Consider the following 19538-nt stretch of genomic DNA (forward strand, 5'->3'; position numbering starts at 1 on the left):
TGTGACGCCACTGAGGGGCGGGCCTCTGGGAGAGGAAGGGGCGGGGCCTGGAGCAGGCGACGCTTGCGCAGTGGGCGCGGCGCGGGAGGAGGCGGAGGCGGTGGAGTAGCGAGAGAAGAGGCGGCGGCGGCGGCGGCGGCGGCGGCGGTGGCGGCGTGGGGGGGGAGGGAGGGGGGGAGCGCGCGAGAGAGTGGCTGAGTGAGTTTACCCTTATGAGGCGGTGAGAGGCCCGGGGCCTACTTCAAAGGAGCGGGGTCGCGGCGCTAGCTAGCAGCGGGCCCCCTCCTGGTCCCCGGGCCCGGCAGTGCGGCGGCGGCTCGGTTGTGAGGAGGTGGGGAAGCGGGTGTCCGGCCCTAGACATGGAGGGCATGGACGTGGACCTGGACCCCGAGCTGATGCAGAAGTTCAGCTGTCTGGGCACCACCGACAAGGACGTGCTCATATCCGAGTTCCAGCGGCTGCTCGGCTTCCAGCTCAACCCGGCTGGCTGCGCCTTCTTCCTGGACATGACCAACTGGTGAGCCGGCCCGGCCGCGCCAGCGTTGGCAGCGGCCTCGGGGCCCCGAGGGGAAGGGAAGGGAAGGGACATCAGAGCCCCGCAGCAGGGAGGGCCGGGCGGGCTCTGAGGGGCACCCCTCTTCCCCGGACGGAGAAGGCGAGTGCGGGAGCCCCATGGTCAAGGGAGAATTTGGGGCCCGAGCAGGGCTCGAGAGCACGTACGAGGAATTGTTGGAGGCCACGGAGGGCAGGAGGGGCGGAAGAGAGATCGTGGCGGGGGGAGGGCCCTGAGGTTCTGTGAAGTATTAGTGGCCGTGGAACGTGGGAAGAGGGGAAAAGACCTGAGTCTCGAGGCGGCATTGGGGTAGACTTGGGAGGAAGAGGGCTGCAGTTGTTGGCTAAGAGTAGAAAGCACAGGAAATTAGAATTTGGGGAGTGGAAAAAAGCTTCGGGTGTGGAGTTAGGTGCTGAGAAAGACAGGGATGAGGGAAAACTCCGGGAGTGTATTAGATGCTGTGGAGGAACTTGGAGCGCGGGAAAGACTTGGGAATTAGGAGCTGAGAAGAACAGATATGTGTGTTGTGTATGTATGTGTCCCCTTCCATGCAAGGACTGATAGGGAAAAGGAGAAGAACATTAAGGGGGAGGACTACTGAGTTCGGTAAGAGAGAAGACTTTCCCGAAGACTTGTGCCAGGGAGTGGTGGGATCTTCTAGTAGATTGGCTTATGGAAGACTGGGAGTGTTAGACCTGGGGCAGGGTCTGGGAACTACCTTAGAAAAGTGAAGGAAAGGAGATTTTCTTGGGGAAGGGAACTTTCTGGACAGACTGGGACCCTCTGCTCCAGAATTCCGGAATGGAGAGGGGCTTATCCGAAAGACAACTGGTTGGTGTGTGTTTGGGAAAACGGAGAACTTGACTTAGGCTGAGAACCAGGAATTTTTAGCTTGGAGTCTCCTTGGAGAAGACTGAAATTGGGGCAGAAGACCATGGCACTTAGACTAAAGAGTATTTCTTGGCTTTGGACGTAGCACTTGCTGTTTTTGATAAGCAAGGCTTCCTCTTGCTCTTTGAGGAGGGATTGTCGGGTTCACTCCGGGTGAATGAGAAAGTGGAGACTAATAGACTTCCTTTGAAAAGATTTCAGGTAAAGCAACTCATTTTTCTTTGGTCAAAAGCCATGGGATGAATGCCCTTTGCTCTCTGTGTTGGGCAGTCCTCTGACATGTGGAATCTTGTTTCTCTTGGCATCACTTGTACAGCTAGCCTCCCCTTTATTCCTTGCCCACTGAATGCCTCAGGCACTGCCAGAAAAAAGGAGGCTGTAAGCCTAGTCTTTATCCCATTCCTCATCTAGTCCTACCCACAATGATACTCGTTTTACTAGTGGGAGCCTTGTAGCCGTGACTCCACCAAAAGTGATATGTGAATTTTTTTCTGGGTAGCATCATTGGTCAGCCCTATTAATTTATCTTTAAAGTGGATTGTTATAGGAAGAGTGGGATTAAATTTCTAGATGTTTAGAAAACTCTTTGAGACATCGAATGCAGGAGTTAGTCTTTAGAATTAAAGAAGTATTTGTCAGCACCACTTGTATCTTTTATGTCCAGGATGATCTCAGATTTTTCTTAACACCAACCTATGTTGATTAAATAGAGAGTGATGGGGTTATTGAAAACACTGAGAAGAGGTATTACACTGGTGAACTTTAGAAAGCTGTCTGAAGGAAGGTTGTTCTCTTGCCTGCCTTCTTTCCCACCCCAGCCCTTTTTCTTCCTTGTTTACACTAGTTCAGCAAAGGAAACTTGGCATATTGTTGCTGCCAGTTTGATAGGGGAGGATCGTTATTTCTCCCCACCCCCTTGTGAGTCGTACCATTTAAACCCTGCTCTAATAAGTTTTTAGTTCTTTAGAGTCAATGTTTACTAGTGCAATTATTATGGCTACAAAACCAGTGTAATGAATTTTATATGCTTGAGGTGTGTGTGTGAGCATGTGTGTGTGTGCTTAACAGCTAAGATTGTTTTTAGGTGTTGTGAAAGATGAGGCCCAGTGTGGATGAGAAAAAAGTAACTTAAAAATTATAGTTGCATTATAAATTTTTATTTAAATTTTTATTAAAATTATTAAGCTCCAAGGTACAGAGTAGCATATATTCTGACAAGATGTTATCTCTGTATGATACAAGGTATGATACATTTCTGAACAAAGGAGTGAGCCATTGAAAAAATATATCCTGGTTTTAAAGCAGTTAAATGTCAATAGCTTCTTAGGAATCCAGGCAATTAAGTGATCACTCAGCTTTAAACCACATTAACTTGTTTTTTGGTTGTAGAAACCATGTTTTTTGTTTTCTTTGATTATAAAATGAAAAAAAATCATTTATGAACTGAAAGTAGTAGGCTTGTTACTCTTTTCTAGTGACCGCAGTTAGCTCCATAATCCAGTATTGTGTTTTGATTGCTATGTTGACCTGGCTAAATTTGTCTTGTTAGACTTCTGTTTTAAACAAACACCCATCATAATTAATAAAGTCTAATTAAAACACATACATGAATGGATACATACTTGGTCAAAATATTTGTGTTGTTTAAGTGAATTTCTAAATTCTAGAAATGTATTGAGTGTCATTTAATGTCTAACTTTGGAAACTGTTGGGAAGGCCTAGTATAGGTTGGCAAAGTATCTCAAACTGCTGTTGTTAGCCTGTTGAATTTAAGATAATGAACCTTCCTGTGACTTCATAAGTGCCTGCTTCTGTGTGATGACTATTAAAAAATAATGTGGCAAATTAAGTTGGTTTTGTTTTTTATTTTTTTTAATTATTTTAATTATTGTTCAAGTAGTTTTCTGTCTTTTACTCTCATCCCAGCCCCCCCCCCAAGTTATTTTTAAATGAAGGCCATGAGTCTTATAAGTTGGTAAGACAATGTTTTTGTTTTCCAAAGAAAGAATTTTTTTGTTGTTAGTAATAACTTTTTAAGAAGTTGTTGGAAAGCTGACTTAAGTTGAATATTTTAGCCTTGTAAATTTTGTACCCTGTAAACACAGATTTTTTTTCCCTTAGATTGGGTGTACATTATGTAGACATTTCTATTTATTTAATTTAGAACCATGTATTGTTTCAGTTTAAGCATTTTGCAGTGTTTATACTTGGCACTGGTAGCCATGCTACTAGAAATGGTGGAATTGCTTCTAACAAAAGTAGTCAATTTTCACTTCCCAATTGAGTACATAGACTGAATATATGGTATCGTGAAAAAACTTAATATCTGTAGCCAAACTGAAATGATTCGTAGATTAGTATACTTTGTGTAGGTGGAATACCTTTTTTTAAAATTGAATTTATCGGGTGACATGGGTTAATAAAAATGTATAGGTTTCAGGTGTACAGTTCTGTAATGCATTATCTGTATATTGTATTGTGTGTTCTCTAACCTAAGCCAAGTCTCCTTCTCTGTCACCATTTATACCCCCATACGGTTTTCTACCTTCCCCTACTCTATAGGTGGAATATCTTGCAGAGACACTGTTGGGCTGTGAATATAGAACCTGGAATTCTAAAGCTGGAAGTTGGGCCCTAGCTGGTGTAGCTCAGTGGATTCATCTTGGGCCTGTGAACCAAAGGGCGAGGACCCCGGTAGGGGGATGCGTGAGAGGCAACCACACATCGCAGTTTCTCTTCTTCTCTTCCCTCTACCTTCACTTCTCTCTAAAAAGAAATAAATGAAATCTTAAAAAAACAACAACAACTGGAAGTTGGTTTAAGAGATTCTGTACTTCATTCCAGTTTTTCCTTCAGAAATTGCATATAAACCTTCCAGGATAACTTATTCTTGCATCCCTGAGGGCAGAGATCAACATGATACCTTATTATTATGTTTAATTACTTTTCTAGTGAGAATTTGTCAAAATGAAGTCTCTCTTACTACAGTTTAGGCTTTTAAAAAAAGTTTTAAAAATATTTTATTTATATATTTTTAGAGAGAGGGAGAAAAAAGGAGAGAACCATCAATGTGTGAGAGAAATATTGATGGGTTGCCTCTTCCACACCCCCAGCTGGGGACCTGACCTGCAACTGAGGCATGTGCATTGTCTGGGAATTGAACCAGTGACCCTTTGGTTCACAGGCAGGCACCCAATCCACTGAGCTTCACCAGTCAGGGCAGTTTAAGCTTTTTTTTTTTTTTTTTTTTTTTGGCTTATGTCCACCTTAGAGAAGGAGAATATCTAATGAACACTACCTTTAAGGGGTCAGAAACCTTCTGTTCAAATCACTAAAACTTTTCAGCCATGTATAATTTAAACTCAGTCAATTTAATGCTTTCTCACCCTTTAATATAGTCTTAATATATTTGTATTTTTTTTTCCAGGGGAAACTAGGGGTTTCAGTCAGAGGAGAGCTTACATACAATTTTTTTTAAAGTGGCAATAAAATATACATAACAAAATATAATTTTAATCAATTTTCTATGTACAGTTTATTGTTAAGATTTTATTTTATTTTTTTAAAAGATTTTATTTATAGCCCTGGCTGGCGTAGCTCAGTGGATTGAGCGTGGGCTGGGAACCAAAATGTCCCAGGTTCGATTCCCAGCCAGGGTACATTCCTGGGTTGCAGGCCATAACCCCCAGCAACCGCACATTGATGTTTCTCTCTCTCTCTCTCTCTCTCTCTCTCTCTCTCTCTCTCTCTCTCTCTCTCTTCCTCCCTCCCTCCCTCCCTCCCTTCCCTCTCTAAAAATAAATAAATAAATCTTTAAAAAGATTTTATTTAAGATAGAGGGAAGAGAAGGAGAAAGAGAAGGAGAGAAACATCAATGTGTGGTTGCCTTTTGCCTATCCCCACCTGGGGACCTGGCCTGTAACCCAGGCTTGTACCCTGACTAGGAATCAAACCGGTGACCCTTTGGTTCGCAAGCCTGAGCTCAATCCACTGAGCTACACCAGCCAGGGGTCATTGTTAAGATTTTAAATTCACTTCTGGCCTTCAAAGTCATTTGTTTCTGTTATGCTTTTTAAATGAGTTGTACTTTAGTATTTATGGCAAGAGGCAAATAATATGTCTCAATTTTTAGAGAACATTAACTTAGGACTTAGCATTGGCCTGATTTCTAATAAATGTATAAGTAAAATATCTTTCACTAGCATATGACAACATTGACTGTTTCTGACCCTCCTATTCATTAGGGTAGGTCTTTGCCATTTTAGTGTTGCAGTATCCTAGGTTACCTCAAGGTATGTTTCAGGAAGCAGTGTGTATTTTTTGGAATACTACATACGCATGCCCATCATGCATGGAACAGATGTTTTCTAGAAAAGTAACTTGGGGAAAACTTTTTTGTAAAACTGTGTCCTACTGACTATCTCAACATTGTCAGAGGCAATAAAATAAAATAAAGTTGTAACTACTGTTACACAATGAAGTGAAATCAGCTTCTAAATGTAAAGTCAGTTGTATCTCTCACCTGATCTCATAGTGTCTCTCCTGTCTGATCTTAATCCATTTTTCAGTGACCTGCATGCTCAATGTGTTTCTGATTCACTCTCTGTTTAACATGGATGAATCTAGGAAAAGTCCCTTTTATGACAGATAAAACTTGATATTAATACTGGTTTTCTTAAAACAAGGTGTGCCAAGCAGCAGTTTTAGGAAGAGGGTAGGGAAGAATTATATAACACTCAATGATAGACTGTTGTGCAGTCTTGCATTTTTAAGGAGGTTGGGTGTTCTTGCTCTGGACATTCTTCTCGTCCACATTTTTGGGGGCGCCTTTTTTGAGTGGCACATGCAAGTTGGGACTCAGTATAATATAGATTAGTTTACAAATAAAGCACACAGGTTAATTTTAGTTGGAACACAGTAAAAAAGTACATTGTTGTCCTGCAGGAAGTCTTTTACTGTCCTATTGCAGTGGGACTTGAATTTCTGATCATATATCAAGCTAGAACCAATCTCCATTATAGCTAGGGCTATACCACCTTTCATCTTCCCATTCCCCCCGCTCCACAATGTGTTTAGCATATAACATCAAAAACTATCAACCAGACAGTAGTTAAACAAATGTGTGTCAGATAGGCTACTAGATGATGGTGTGGTAAAAAGCAGAACACAGCCTTGATCTTAATTGGCTCTTAGTAGAAAAAGAACATGCCTGAAATTATCAAAAAAAGTTTCAGGATGCTAAGAAGGAAACATTCATATGTTAATAGTGAATTGAATGAGTAAAATATCAGTATAGGTATGAGTGGCCTGAATAAGGTAGAACCAGTGATTTGCAGAGATTGAGTACCTACTAAGGGCAGGTTGTCTTCTTAGAAGTCAAGCTTTGAAATGGTTGGGGGTTTTTGAATTGGTGAAAAAAGTGTGTTATAGGTAGAGGGTATTTCCTGAGTGGAACTGCGAAAGAAGGAGCAGGTGGAGCAGGGCCACCTGGAAGACTGGCTTGGCTAGAATGTGGTTAATAGGATCAGTAGTGACAAGACATGGAGCTTATTTTTATTTTTGGATTGGAATGTTGTTGGTTTTTATTTCTACTTATTTTTACATTTTTATTTTTTAATTATGGTTTACTTTCGGTATTATTTTGTATTAGTTTCAGGTATACAGCATAGTGGTTAGTGGTCATACACTCTACAAAGTGTCCCCCCCGGATACTTTTAGTACCTACCCAGCACCATACAGAATAGTTACGGCATTGTTGAACTATGCTGTACTTAAATCCCTGTGACCACTACCAACTTGTACTTCTTAATTCCTTCACCTTTATCACCATCTTTCCAACGCTGCTCTCTTCTGGCAGCCATGAGTCTGTTTCTGTCTTGTTTGTTCATTGATATTGTTCTTTAGATTCTGCGTATAAGTGAAATATATGATATGTGTCTTTCTCTGACTTACTGCACTTAGCATATACCCTTTAGGTCCATCCACGTTGTTGCAAATGGTAATGTTTCATTCTTTTTTATGGCCGAGTAATATTCTACTGTATATATGTATGATAGCTTTTTTTCTTAATCTCCTGGGGAATATTGTTGGTATTGTAAAGATTGAGGTGGAATTGACATAACAAAATTAAACCACGGTAAAGTGGCATGTAGTGTATTCACAGTGTTGTGCAACTACTATCTCTATCTAGACAAAACATTTTTCATCACCCCAAAAGGAAACCTGGCACCCATTAAGCAGTTACTCCCCTGACATTCACAAAACTGAATGCTTTCTCTATGGATGTACCTATTCTGGATATTTCAAATAAATGGAATAAGTGGAACCATAGATATTTGGTCCTATGTGTTTGGTCTCTTTCAGGGTTCATCCATATTGTTTAGCACATATCACTACTTTATTCCTGTTTATTGGTGAACAATATTCCAGTATATGGTTATACCACAATTTGTCCATTCATTTGTTGGTGTACATTTAAGCTGTTTCCACTTTTTGGCTGTTAGGTATAGTGCTGCTATGAACATGTGTGTATATGTATTTTTTTGAGTACCCATTTTCAGTTCTTTGGGGTATATACCTTAACATTTGAGTTGTTGGGTCTTATAGTAATTCTGTGGTTAACTTTTGAGGAACCACCAAACTTCCACAGTGGCTGAATTATTTTATGTTCCCCCTAGCAGTGTATGAGGGTCTGTCACAGTTTTTCCACACCCTTCCCAACACTTATTTTCCTTTTTTAAATTACAACAATTCTAGTGGGTATGAAATAGTACCTCATTGTCAATTTGATTTGCATTTTTCTGGTTACCAGTGGTATTGAATGTCTTTTTATATGCTTGTTGGCCATTTGTATATCTTCTTTGGAGAAATATCTGTTCAAGTCCTTTGCTCAGTTTTTAATTGGATTGTTTGTCTTTTTGTTGTTCAGCTGGAGGAGTTTTTTAAAATATATTCTGGGTACTAGACTCTTCCCAGATAGGTGATTTGCAAATATTTTCTTCCATTCAGTAGATGTCTTTCATTTTCTTGATAATGTCCTTTGATGCACAAATGTTTTTAATTTTGATGAGGTTCAGTTTATCTAATTTTTTGTTGTTGCTTGTGCTTTTGCTATTGTATTATAGCTAATAATCCATTGACAACCCATGGTCATGAAGATTTATCTCTGTTTTCTAAGAGTTCAGTGGTTTATGTTCTTATATTTAGGTCATTGATCCTTTTTGAGTTAAGTTTTGCATATGGGTAAGGTAGGAGTTCAACTTCATCTATGAAGTTTAATTTTGTCATATTATAGGCTTTGGGATTGACTCCTCACGGACCCTGCATTAAATATATTCCTTTTTTATTTATTTTTAGAGAGGGGGACGGGGGGGAGAGAGGGAGAGAAATATCAATGTGCAAGAGATACATCGACTTATTGCCTCTTGCACGCCCCCAGCTGGGGACCTGGCCTGCAACCCAGGCATGTACCCTGACTGAGAATCAAACCAGTGACCCTTTGGTTCGCAGGCTGGCACTCAGTCCACTGAGCCACACCAGCCAGTGCTGCATTAAATATATTATTTACTTGTATTAAGTATATATTTTACTCTTTTAGGCTATTACTAAAAATTGGGCCAGAAAAGAATGCAAGATTTTCTGATCAGGAGGAAAAATTTACAGATGTTCTGTTAGGCACACCAAACTAAATGTGTTTAAAAGGTCAGTTTATCCTTTGCCTCATCCCCAACCAGCTTTTCTTTCTGACTTTTGCCTGTTCTGTTCATAGCTCCAGTGGTCCCATAACCATCAGGATTGAACTGATTATTTCCAATACCCTCTCTTTCCTGGACACCCAAGAACATTTGCCAAACCCAGTTCATTTCCACTTTGCAGTGCACCTCCCAGTGTTTCTTTTTTCCATTCCTCCAGCCACCATTTTAGTTTGTAGGTTGTGTTTCCACTCAAACAGGGTGTAACATAGGAATAGTTTCAAAATGGTTTTCTACACCTGACTTTGTTCCTTCTAGTTCATTTTGTGGACATACCATTACCAGATCAATCTTTCCAAGTCAATAGCTTTGATCTAGGCCCCTCTTTTCTCAGAAACCTTTAACAGTATGTGTACCAGATAGAGAACAGAGAGCTTTAGCTTAACATTCAGGGCTCTCCAATGATTAATCCCAACTTGTCTGCCTCCACCTTTCTGACATGTCTTTGTGCTGGATTCCTACTTTTCTGTGTCCCATTTATATTGGTCTTTTGCTCATTTCCTACACACACTTTTGCTTTCACAATTTTAAACTTTTTTCTTCTACCTGGAATGCTATTCTTGATCTTTTTATGTCTCATGAAATCCTATTGCTTTTTATAACATTTGTCATATGTGATACACCCCTTGTAGTGGCCTTTGCTTCTCCTTAAGCATCTAATGGTAAGTGCTTAGGGAGAAGTACCTACCATTAGATGCTTAGGTAGATACTCAGCAGCTACATGGTAGATATTCAGCAAATATTAGTAGAGGTAATTGGTAAAAGTCGATGGGAGTAAAGACTTCATTTTTCTGAAAATACTGAAGTCTAGTGCTGTTAAAAGAAACAAAGTCCTACAAACTAAGCTCATTTTCAGGCTTAATTTGAGCATGAGATTTAAATTTTGCTAATAGTTCCTATATAACTTGAAAGCAAGTTAGAAGTTTCAAAAATATTTTATAATTTTATTTTTAGAGAGAGGGAAAGAGGGGGGAGAGAAACATCAATGTGAGAGAGAGTCATCAGTTGGTTGCCACTTGTATGCACCCCAGCCTGGGACTAAACCCACAACCCAGGCATGTCCCCTGACCAGAAATCAAACCAATGACCTTTAGCTTTGTGGGGTGCTGCCCAACCAACTGAACCATACCTGTTGGGGTGAAAGCAAATTATATTTAAGTAACAACTTCAAATCAAGATGGAGGTGTAGGTAAACATGCCTCACCTGCTCACACAACTACAGCAAAAATTACAACTAGACTGCAAAACAATATTACCCAGATTCATCTGAAAATTGAGCTATATGGAAGTCCGATAACCAAGGAATTAAGCCATATTCATTCAGATGGGTAGGAGGGGTGCAAACACAGAATGGGTGGTCCTACATCCACATGTAGATAAAAATAGGGAGGGATACCTTGGGAGCAAGGGATCCCAGACCAGGGTTCCAGCGCCAGGAATATAAGTCCCCATAACTTCTGGCTGTAAAAACCAGTGGGGGTTGGGGCAGTGGAAAAAACTGCAGGATTCTTAGGAGGATCCTCTTAAAGTGACTGCAGTGGACTTAGGACTTATGCAGGCTCACTCCCTCTAGGCTTCAGCACCAGGGCAACAGCTGGAAGAGCACCAATGGCATATAGGGAGAAACTGAAGTGACTGGCACAGGGTGAGTGCCAGGAGAGAGCTTCCTCCCTGGCAAAACTCCAGAGCCCAGGCAGCCGCATTGCCCCCTCTCTGAGTTCTCCCCTACACAGAGCCGAAGAGCAGTGATGCAGGTTGCCCCACCCTAGTGAATATCTAAGATTGTGCCCCCTACAACTTACAGGTGTACTTTTCTATAATAGGTAATGCTGCTAAGATAGGGAGTCATAGCACCTCTATCTAATACAGAGAAACAAATGCAGGGAGGCTGCCAAAATGAAGAGACAAATATGTCCCAAATGAAAGAACAGAACTAAACTCCAGAGAAAGAAGTAAACAAAATGGAGATAAGCAATCTATCAGATGCAGAGTTCAAAACACTGGTTATCAGGCTGCTCAAGGAACTCATTAGGTACTTCAACAGCATAAAAAAGATGCAGGCAGAAATGAAGGTTACATTAAGTGAAATAAAGAAAAATGTACAGGGAACCAACAGTGGAGAGGATGAAGTCAAGAATTAAATCAATGATTTGGAACATGAAGAAAAAAACATTCAATCAGAACAGCAAAAAGAAAAAAGAATTTAGGGGAAAAAAATGAGGATAAGCTAAGGAATCTCTGGGACATCTTTAGACGTACCAACATTCGAATCATAGGGGTGCTAGAAGGAGAAGAGGAAGAGTAAGAAATTAAAATTTTATTTAACAAAATAATGACAGAAAACTGCCCTAATTTGGTGACGGAAATAGACATACAATACCAGGAAGCACAGAGAGTCCCAAACAAGAAGGATGCAAAGAAGACCACACCAAGACACATCATAATTAAAATGCCAACGGTTAAAGATAAAGAGAACTTAAAAAGCAGCAAGGGAAAAGCAGAGAGTTACCTACAAAGGAGTTCCCATAATACTGTCGGCTGATTTCTCAAAAGAAACTTTGCAGGCAAGAAGGGACTGGCAAGAAGTATTCAAAGAGATGAAAAGCAAAGACGTACAACTTAGTTTACTCTATCCAGCAAAGCTGTCCTTTAGAATTGAAGGGCAGGTAAAGTGCTTCCCAAACAATGTAAAGATAAAGGAGTTCATGCCCTGGCTGGCGTAGCTCAGTGGATTGGGCGCGGGCTGGGAACCAAAGTGTCCCAGGTTCGATTCCCAGCCAGGGTACATGCCTGGATTGCAGGCCATAACCCCCAGCAACCGCACATTGATGTCTCTGTCTCTCTCTGTCTCTGTCTGTCTCTGTCTCTGTCTCTCTCTCCCCCCCCTTCCCTCTCTAAAAATAAATAAATAAAATCTTTAAAAAAAAAAGATAAAGGAGTTCATCATCACCAAACCATTATTAAGTTTTTATTTACTTTTTAGAGAGGGGGGCAGGGAGGAAACATCAATCTGCGAGGGAGTCATTTGCCTCTCCCATGCCTCCAGCTTGGGACCTAGCCTACAACCCAGTCATGTGCCCTGACTGGGAATTGAACCGGCAACCTTTGGTTTTGCAGGCCAGCACTAAATCCACTGAGCCACACCAGCCATGCACCAGGCCATTATTATATGAAATGTTGAAGGGACTTATTTAAGAAAAAGAAGATCAAAACTACAAACATTAAAATGGCAATAAATTCACAATTATCAACAACTGAATCTAAAAAGCTAAGCAAACAAGCAGAACAGGAACAGAATCATAGGTTTGGAGATCAGTTGGAGGGTTATCAGTTAGGAGGGGGAAGAGGGAAAATAGGGGAAAAGGTTCAGGGATTAAGAAGTACAAATTGGGCCCTGGCTGTTGTGGCTCAGTGGATTGAGTGCCGGCCTGCCTGCAAACCAAATGGTCGCTGGTTTCATTCGCAGTTAGGGCACGTTTGCAGGCCAGGTCCCCAGCAGGGGGCACAGGAGAGGCAACCACATATTGAGGTTTCTTTCTCACTTTCTCCCTCCCTTCCACTCTCTCAATAAATAAAATAGAACCTTAAAAAAAAAAAAGTACAAATTGGTAGCTACAAAGTAGACCAGAGGGATGTTAAGAACAATATAGGAAATGGAGTAGCCAAAGAACTTACATGCATGACCCATGGGCATGATCTAAGGGGGAGGGGAATTGCTGGAAGGAATGAGGGTACCTGGTGGAAGGTGGGCAAAGGTGGAAAAATTGGGACAACTGTAATAGCATAGTCAATAAAACAGATTTTTTAAAAATTTAAGTAACTATAAGAATATTGTTTCTAGAAGCCTTTTGAGCCCTCTAAAGATTGGCCCCATCTTATATACCTACATTTCCAGGCATATTTTCTTGTACTGAAAATTGTTTGTAATTCAGTTTATGAAAGAATTTATTACTCAAAAAGATTAGGTACATTTAACTATTTAGATGTGAATGGAGAATAATATTTTGTAAGTTCTCTAAACTTCTCTTGCATCTTTGCCAGTGTGTTTCATTGGGGAAAAACTTTAAAGGGTAGTATAAGCACATAGTAAGTTCAAATAGTTTAGAAAATCCCAAACAGGAGTTACAAACTAAAATGCCTATAGTTGCCAGGTAGGGAACATGAACAATTGAAGTGTGTAAGAGTTGGAATGTGCTTACCTTTTTATAACAACAGTGTCTGATTCTTGCCTTAAGTTAAATTCTGCCATGCTGGAATGGGAGCCCAGTGTCCTCAGATTCCCCCCCCCAAACCAAGAGCCAGAGATTCAGATTGCTATGGGAAATTTCATGATTTTCAAATTTTGACAACAAAATTAAATATTTTATTATTTTTATTTTTAAAAATGTTTATCTGTTTTTTAGAGGGGAAGGGAGGGAGAAAGGTGGGGAGAGAAACATTGATATGCAAGAGGACATTGACTGGGTGCCTCTCACACACCCCTAGTCAGGGACCTGGCCCATAACCCAGGCATGTGTCCTCACCTAGAATTGAACCAAATGACCTTTTGATTTGCAGGACAATGCCCAACCCTCTGAGCCACACCAGTCAGAGCTCACATTTTTAAAAATACTGTGCAGGCCAAACTAAAGCACATCTGTAGGTAGGATGTCGTCCCTGGGCCACTAATTTGCAACCTCTGGGCTAAAAGTAAAAAGCAACTACTATTCCTTTTCAGATACAGCCACTACTGTTTCTGCTGTGCTTTTTAGAGAATTTCTGTGCCTATAAATTCTGCATGTATATGTACATATACACATACACAGAATTTTCTATATGTATATATAAAATTACATGTATATAAAATTTTAACAGTAGTGGTATTGCAATTTGAATAATTGTTTTTCCTATTTAGAGTAGTGTCTACCCTTGCACTTGTACCTCCTTTGCTCTAGTGGGAGGGGAAACTAGTTGTCAAGGTATTGTACTTGGGTAGACTGATCATATAGATATGTTTTTAATGAGCAGTGCAGTAGAGGACTTCCGAGTTTTCAAATGCAGTAGAATTCCTTCATTGTATTAAGCAACAGGCTGTCATCCAGTAATTGCATATAATTATTAAAACTTTGTTTTGCTCTGTTAAGAGCAAAGTGTGTTAAGTAAACTGTCTAGTAATCAGTGCATTTGAATTAACTTATGAGATGCTGCCAGATAAGTTAAACTTTTTATGGACTCAAATGTAACAAGACTGAAACTCACTGAAGAGGTTTAACTCTAAATCACGTGTGCAGATGAGACTAATTCATTTTTCACTTGTTGGAAGGGTAATTCATTTTATAAGTGGTTTTTCTAACAATTTCTAACAATTTTCTAACAAAGTTAACATATGTCTTTGCAAGGGGAGCAGTTTATTTCAAATAAGGAATGCAGCCCCACTGAATTTACTAAAAGACTCATTTTAAAAAATGAACAGTTGTGTTTTTGTATATTTCTGAGGGTTTATATTTGAATTACTACACTTGAGGTCAGTGGTTCACAGCCTGTTATGGAGCAACAGCCTACTAATGATTCACTGAATGATACACAGTGTCCTTCTAAAGTGCTTTGTCATCAGCATTTCTTTTCTAAAGTAAATTTTGCTTTTTAATTTTTTTATTACTTTGATAACAGGCATTGATAGAGTGGAAATACTTGGCTGAGAGATAGGGTTTGCATAAAACTAAAACTGGGAATGACTGCCTTTTAAAAATTTTTTAAATTTAAAAGTAATGTCTATAATAAGGATTTATGTCATAAACTGTCATAATGAAAATAGTTAAAAAGTGCCAATAATCAAAAAGAAAACAAAAATAGGGCATATTCACAGGACCAAGATATAAACAATTTTAGCCTTTTAATCTGTATCCTAGTACTATAGTGTATGCTTGTGTGTATTTCAGTGCCCGTGTTTGCTTTACAAAAATGGAATATTTACTATATTCCTGGTACTGTTGCTGTTTTAAGTGATTACATTTAATATATAATTTAATGTTCACAATAATTCTAGGAAATAAATACTGTCATCTTCATTTTAACAAAAATGGAAGAGAGGCTCAGCAAAGTTAAATAACTTGTCTAAAGTCACATAAGTAATAAGGGATAGAGATAGGATTCAAATGTAAGCCACCTGCCATAACAGATTCCAACAAAGCTGATGGCTTGAAAGAAATTTATTCTCTTATAGTTCGGAAGGTTGGAAATCTGAGATCAAGGCATCAGCAGGCCATGTGTTCCCTCTGAAGGTCCTAGGGAAGAATCCTTCCTTACCTCCTAGCTTCTGTGGCTACTGGCATTTCTTGGTGTCCTGTGGCTTGTAGCTGCACCTCTTCATGATCTTCTTCCTTGTCTATGTCTTCAAATCTACTCTTGAAAGACACCAATGAGTTGGATTTAGGGCCCAGCCCTAATGTCTCATGACTTTATCTTAATTAATTACACCTACAAAGACTGTTATCAAATACATTCACGTTCTGAGGTTTCAGTGGTTGTGAATTTGGGGGGACACTCTTCAAATAGTATACACACTATTTGTAATCTGTCTTACCTAACATTCTCTTATGACCATTTTTCCATTCTTAATAAGTTTGATTTTTTTGCTTTTATTTTTAAAGACTTCACAGTATTTTATTACATGGATATAAAATACTGATTTAATCTTTTTGTTCTAGGTTGATTTCAGTGTTTTATTAATATAAATTCAGTATTAAACATAACTAAATCCTTGTTTGCATCACTAATTATTTTTTTAAGTATCTCTTGAAATTTTGTTTATTTATTGATTTAAGGGAGAGAGAAAGGTAAGTGTGTTGTTGCCCTTTAGTTATGCATTCATTGGTTGATTCTTGTATGTGCCCTGAACAGAGATTGAACCTGCATCCTTGGCATATTGGGATGAGGCTCTAACCAACTGACCTGTCACCATAGCTCATGAATTTACTTTTAAAAAAAAAATTTATTCCTAGAATTAGATTGCTGGGCCAAAGATAAAGATGGGCTTTGATACTCTTAATACTTAATTGCCAAATTGTCTTTTCCATAGAGGTGGACTAATTTGTATTACTACCACTACTATATCAGTGACTATTTCTTTTTTAAAAAAATTTAAAAATATATTTTATTTGTTTTTAGACAGAAGGGAAAGGAGGGAAAGAGAGGGAGAGAAACATCAATGTGTGGTTGTCTCTCACATGTCCCCTACTGGGGACCCAGCCTGCAATCCAGGCATGTGCCCTGACTAGGAATCGAACTGGCAACTCTTTGGTTAGCAGGCTAGCGCTCAGTCCACTGAGCCACACCAGCCAGGGCAGTATATGAGTGACTATTTATTTAATACCTATTCAGTGCATCATATTATCACTTACTGTTTTTCAGTTTGTATGTTTAAAAAATGTGATCTTATTTTAATTTATATTTTATTATTTCTTTTAAGATTTTATTTATTTATTTTTAGAGAGAGGGGAAGGTAGAGAGAAAGAAAGGGAGGGAAACATCAATGTGTGGTTGCCCCCCATGTCCCCTAATGGGGACCTGGCCTGCAACCCAGTTATGTACCCTGACTGGGAATTAAACTGGCTACATTTTGCTTTGCAGTCCGGTACTCAGTCCACTGAGTCACACCAGCCAGGGCTATATTTTGATATTTGTAATGGGTACTTTTATGTGCTAAATATCCATTGTGTTTCTTTTATGAATTGACTGAACATGCCCTCTGTTCATTTTTCCATAGGGAGGTTTGCTGTTTTGGGAAATGGAAATAACTTTTTTTTTCTCTCACTGTAAGAATACTACTGTATATAAAAAACAGCAAATTCAGAAATGTCAAAGGAAGGCAATAAATCCACTTGTAAATACTACCCAAAGCTAATCACTGCTGTCATTTTGTGTGCATATCTGTACATAGAGATTTATATGCATATTATATATTTTAAGTTAAAACATTATTTTATAGCCTACTTTTACACAATACTTTATAGCCTACTTTTCACTAAACATTATAGCTATCTTCTGTGTCTATTTTTCATGGTTGCTAATAATTCCGTTATTTGAGTGTATTCTGTAACTTATTTAAGCAGCCATTTATTGATTTTTGTTTTTCACTATTACAAATATCTGCTTACTTGCCTAATTTGTTTTTTAATTGTGATATATAGCCCATGTTTTTACTTAGGTCAGATTCTTAGAAGTGAAACTGCCAGGTCAAGGTATGCCTTTTGAAGGTACTTTTTTCTTGAATTAATATGTTACTGCTTATGCTATTACAGTTGTCCCAATTATTCCCCCTTTGTGCCTCTCCACCCAGGACCCCCACTCCCTCAGGCAGTCTCCACAGTGTCCATGTCTATGGGTCATGCCTGTATGTTCTGTGACTATACTATTCCCTATGCTTTACTTTACAACCCCATGACTATTCTGTAACTACCTATTTGTACTTCGTAATCCCTTCATAATTTTTGCCCATCTCCCTGACCCCCCCTCCCATCTGGCAGCCATCAAAACATTCTCTGTATTTTTTATTCTGTTTCTGTTCTGCTTGTTTATTTTGTATTATGGATTCAGTTGTTGATAGATATGTGTTTATTGCTATTTTATTGTTCATATTTTTTATCTTAAAGAAAACCCTTTAATATTTCATATAATTTGGTGGTGGTGAACTCCTTTAGCTTTTTCTTGTCTGGGAAGCACTTTATTGGTCCTTTGGTTCTAAATGATAGCTTTGCAGGGCAGAGTAATCTTGGTTGTAGGTCCTTGCTTTTAGTCACTTTGAGTATTTCTTACCAATCCTGTCTAGCCTGCCAAATTTCTTTTGGGAAATCAGCTAACAATCTTATGGGAGCTCCCTTATAGGTCACTAACTGCTTTTCTATTGCTGCTTTTAGTAGTCCCTCTTTGGATTTAACCTTTAACATTTTAATTATGATATGTCTTGGTGTGAACTTCTTTGGGTTCATCTTGTTTGGGACTCTCTGAACTTCCCAGATGTGTATGTCTGTTTCCTTCATCAAATTAAGGAAGTTTGCTATCTTTGTTTTTTCAAATAGATTTCCAATTTCTTGCTCTTCCTCTTTTTGCAGCACCCCCATGATGTGAATGTTGGTATGCTTGCAGTTTTCATAGAAGCTGCTTACACTATCCTTATATTTTTGGATGCCTTTTCTTCTTGCTGGTCAGATTGGTTGTTTTTTGTTTCCTTATGTTCCAAATCGCTGATTTGATTCTCAGCTTTATCTACTCCACTGTTGATTCCTTATAAATTGCTCTTTATTTCAATTAGTGTATTCTGCATTTCTGACTGGATATTTTTTATGCTGTTAAGGTTCTTAATAAGTTTATTGAGCATCCTGCACTGGCTGGCATGGCTCAGTGGGTTGGCCCTCTTCCTGCAAACCAAAAGGTTGTTCATTCAATTCTGGGCATGTGCCTGGGTTGTCCAAGTCCCCAGTTGGGGGTGTGCAAGTGGCAACCAATCAATGTTTCTCTTGCACATTAATGATTTTCCCCCTCCCTTTCCATTTATTGGTTGCCCCTTTCATGCCCCCAACTGGTTACCTAGCCCACAACCAAGCATGTACACTGATTAAGAGCCAAACCAGCGACCTTTTGGTTTGCAGGCCAGTGCTTAATCCACTAAGCCACATCAACCAAGGCTCTCTGTGTAGTTTTAATACTTGTAAATGTCTTTTGTTTTCATCATCCTTGTCATTTTAAAAAAAGGTTTTATTTATTTATTTTTAGAGGGAGGGGAAGGGAGGGAGAAAGAGAGAGAGAGAGAAACATCAGTGTGTGAGAGAGGTACATCAATCAGTTGTGTCTATCATACCCCTGAGTGGGGACCTGGCCCACAACCCAGGCATGTGCCCTGACTGGGAATAGAACTGGTCACCTTTTGGTTCTCATGCTGGCACTCAATCCACTCAGCCACACCAGCCAGGGCATCTTGTCATTTTTTAAAATGGGTATTTATAAGGTATACTTTGCATATGTATTTTTAGTTTACTTGTATTTTAATTACTTAACATTTTATTTGGATATATAATCGTAAAAATAATACGATTTGTTGTGTTGTGAAAAGCTTAGATGGTACATAATTCCCTGTGTTTGCCTCCCTCATCCCACTCTTCTGAAGTAGCCATTCCATTTTTCTCAGAGAGCTTCTGTACCTTTGTAGGCATGCGTGTGTGTGTGTGTGTGTGTGTGTGTGTGTACGATTAGAGTGGTCAGAGTCCTTATGTGTGCAAGTTACTAGTTGTTGCTGCACTGCTTTCCTCCATTCTACATGCAGATTTAAATCCCTCATGCAGTTTTTCTGAAAAAAAAAATCTGTCTTC

At 39.4% G+C, this 19538-nt stretch overlaps 1 protein-coding gene across 1 annotated transcript in view; it reads left to right on the top strand.

Annotated features, from left to right (window-relative positions):
• The first annotated feature begins 163 nt into the window (after window positions 1–163).
• ILRUN (inflammation and lipid regulator with UBA-like and NBR1-like domains) overlaps window positions 164–19538 on the top strand; it is a 106757-nt gene continuing 87382 nt past the window's right edge. The window contains exon 1 of the mRNA XM_045835018.1: window positions 164–517. Within this exon, the coding sequence (XP_045690974.1) occupies window positions 360–517 (158 nt within the window). The 5' untranslated portion in view covers window positions 164–359. The remainder of the gene's footprint in view (window positions 518–19538) is intronic.

Source organism: Phyllostomus hastatus, unplaced genomic scaffold, assembly GCF_019186645.2.
Source record: "Phyllostomus hastatus isolate PE091 unplaced genomic scaffold, TTU_PhHast_1.1 phas_contig_1048, whole genome shotgun sequence".
Taxonomy (NCBI): Eukaryota; Metazoa; Chordata; class Mammalia; order Chiroptera; family Phyllostomidae; genus Phyllostomus; species Phyllostomus hastatus.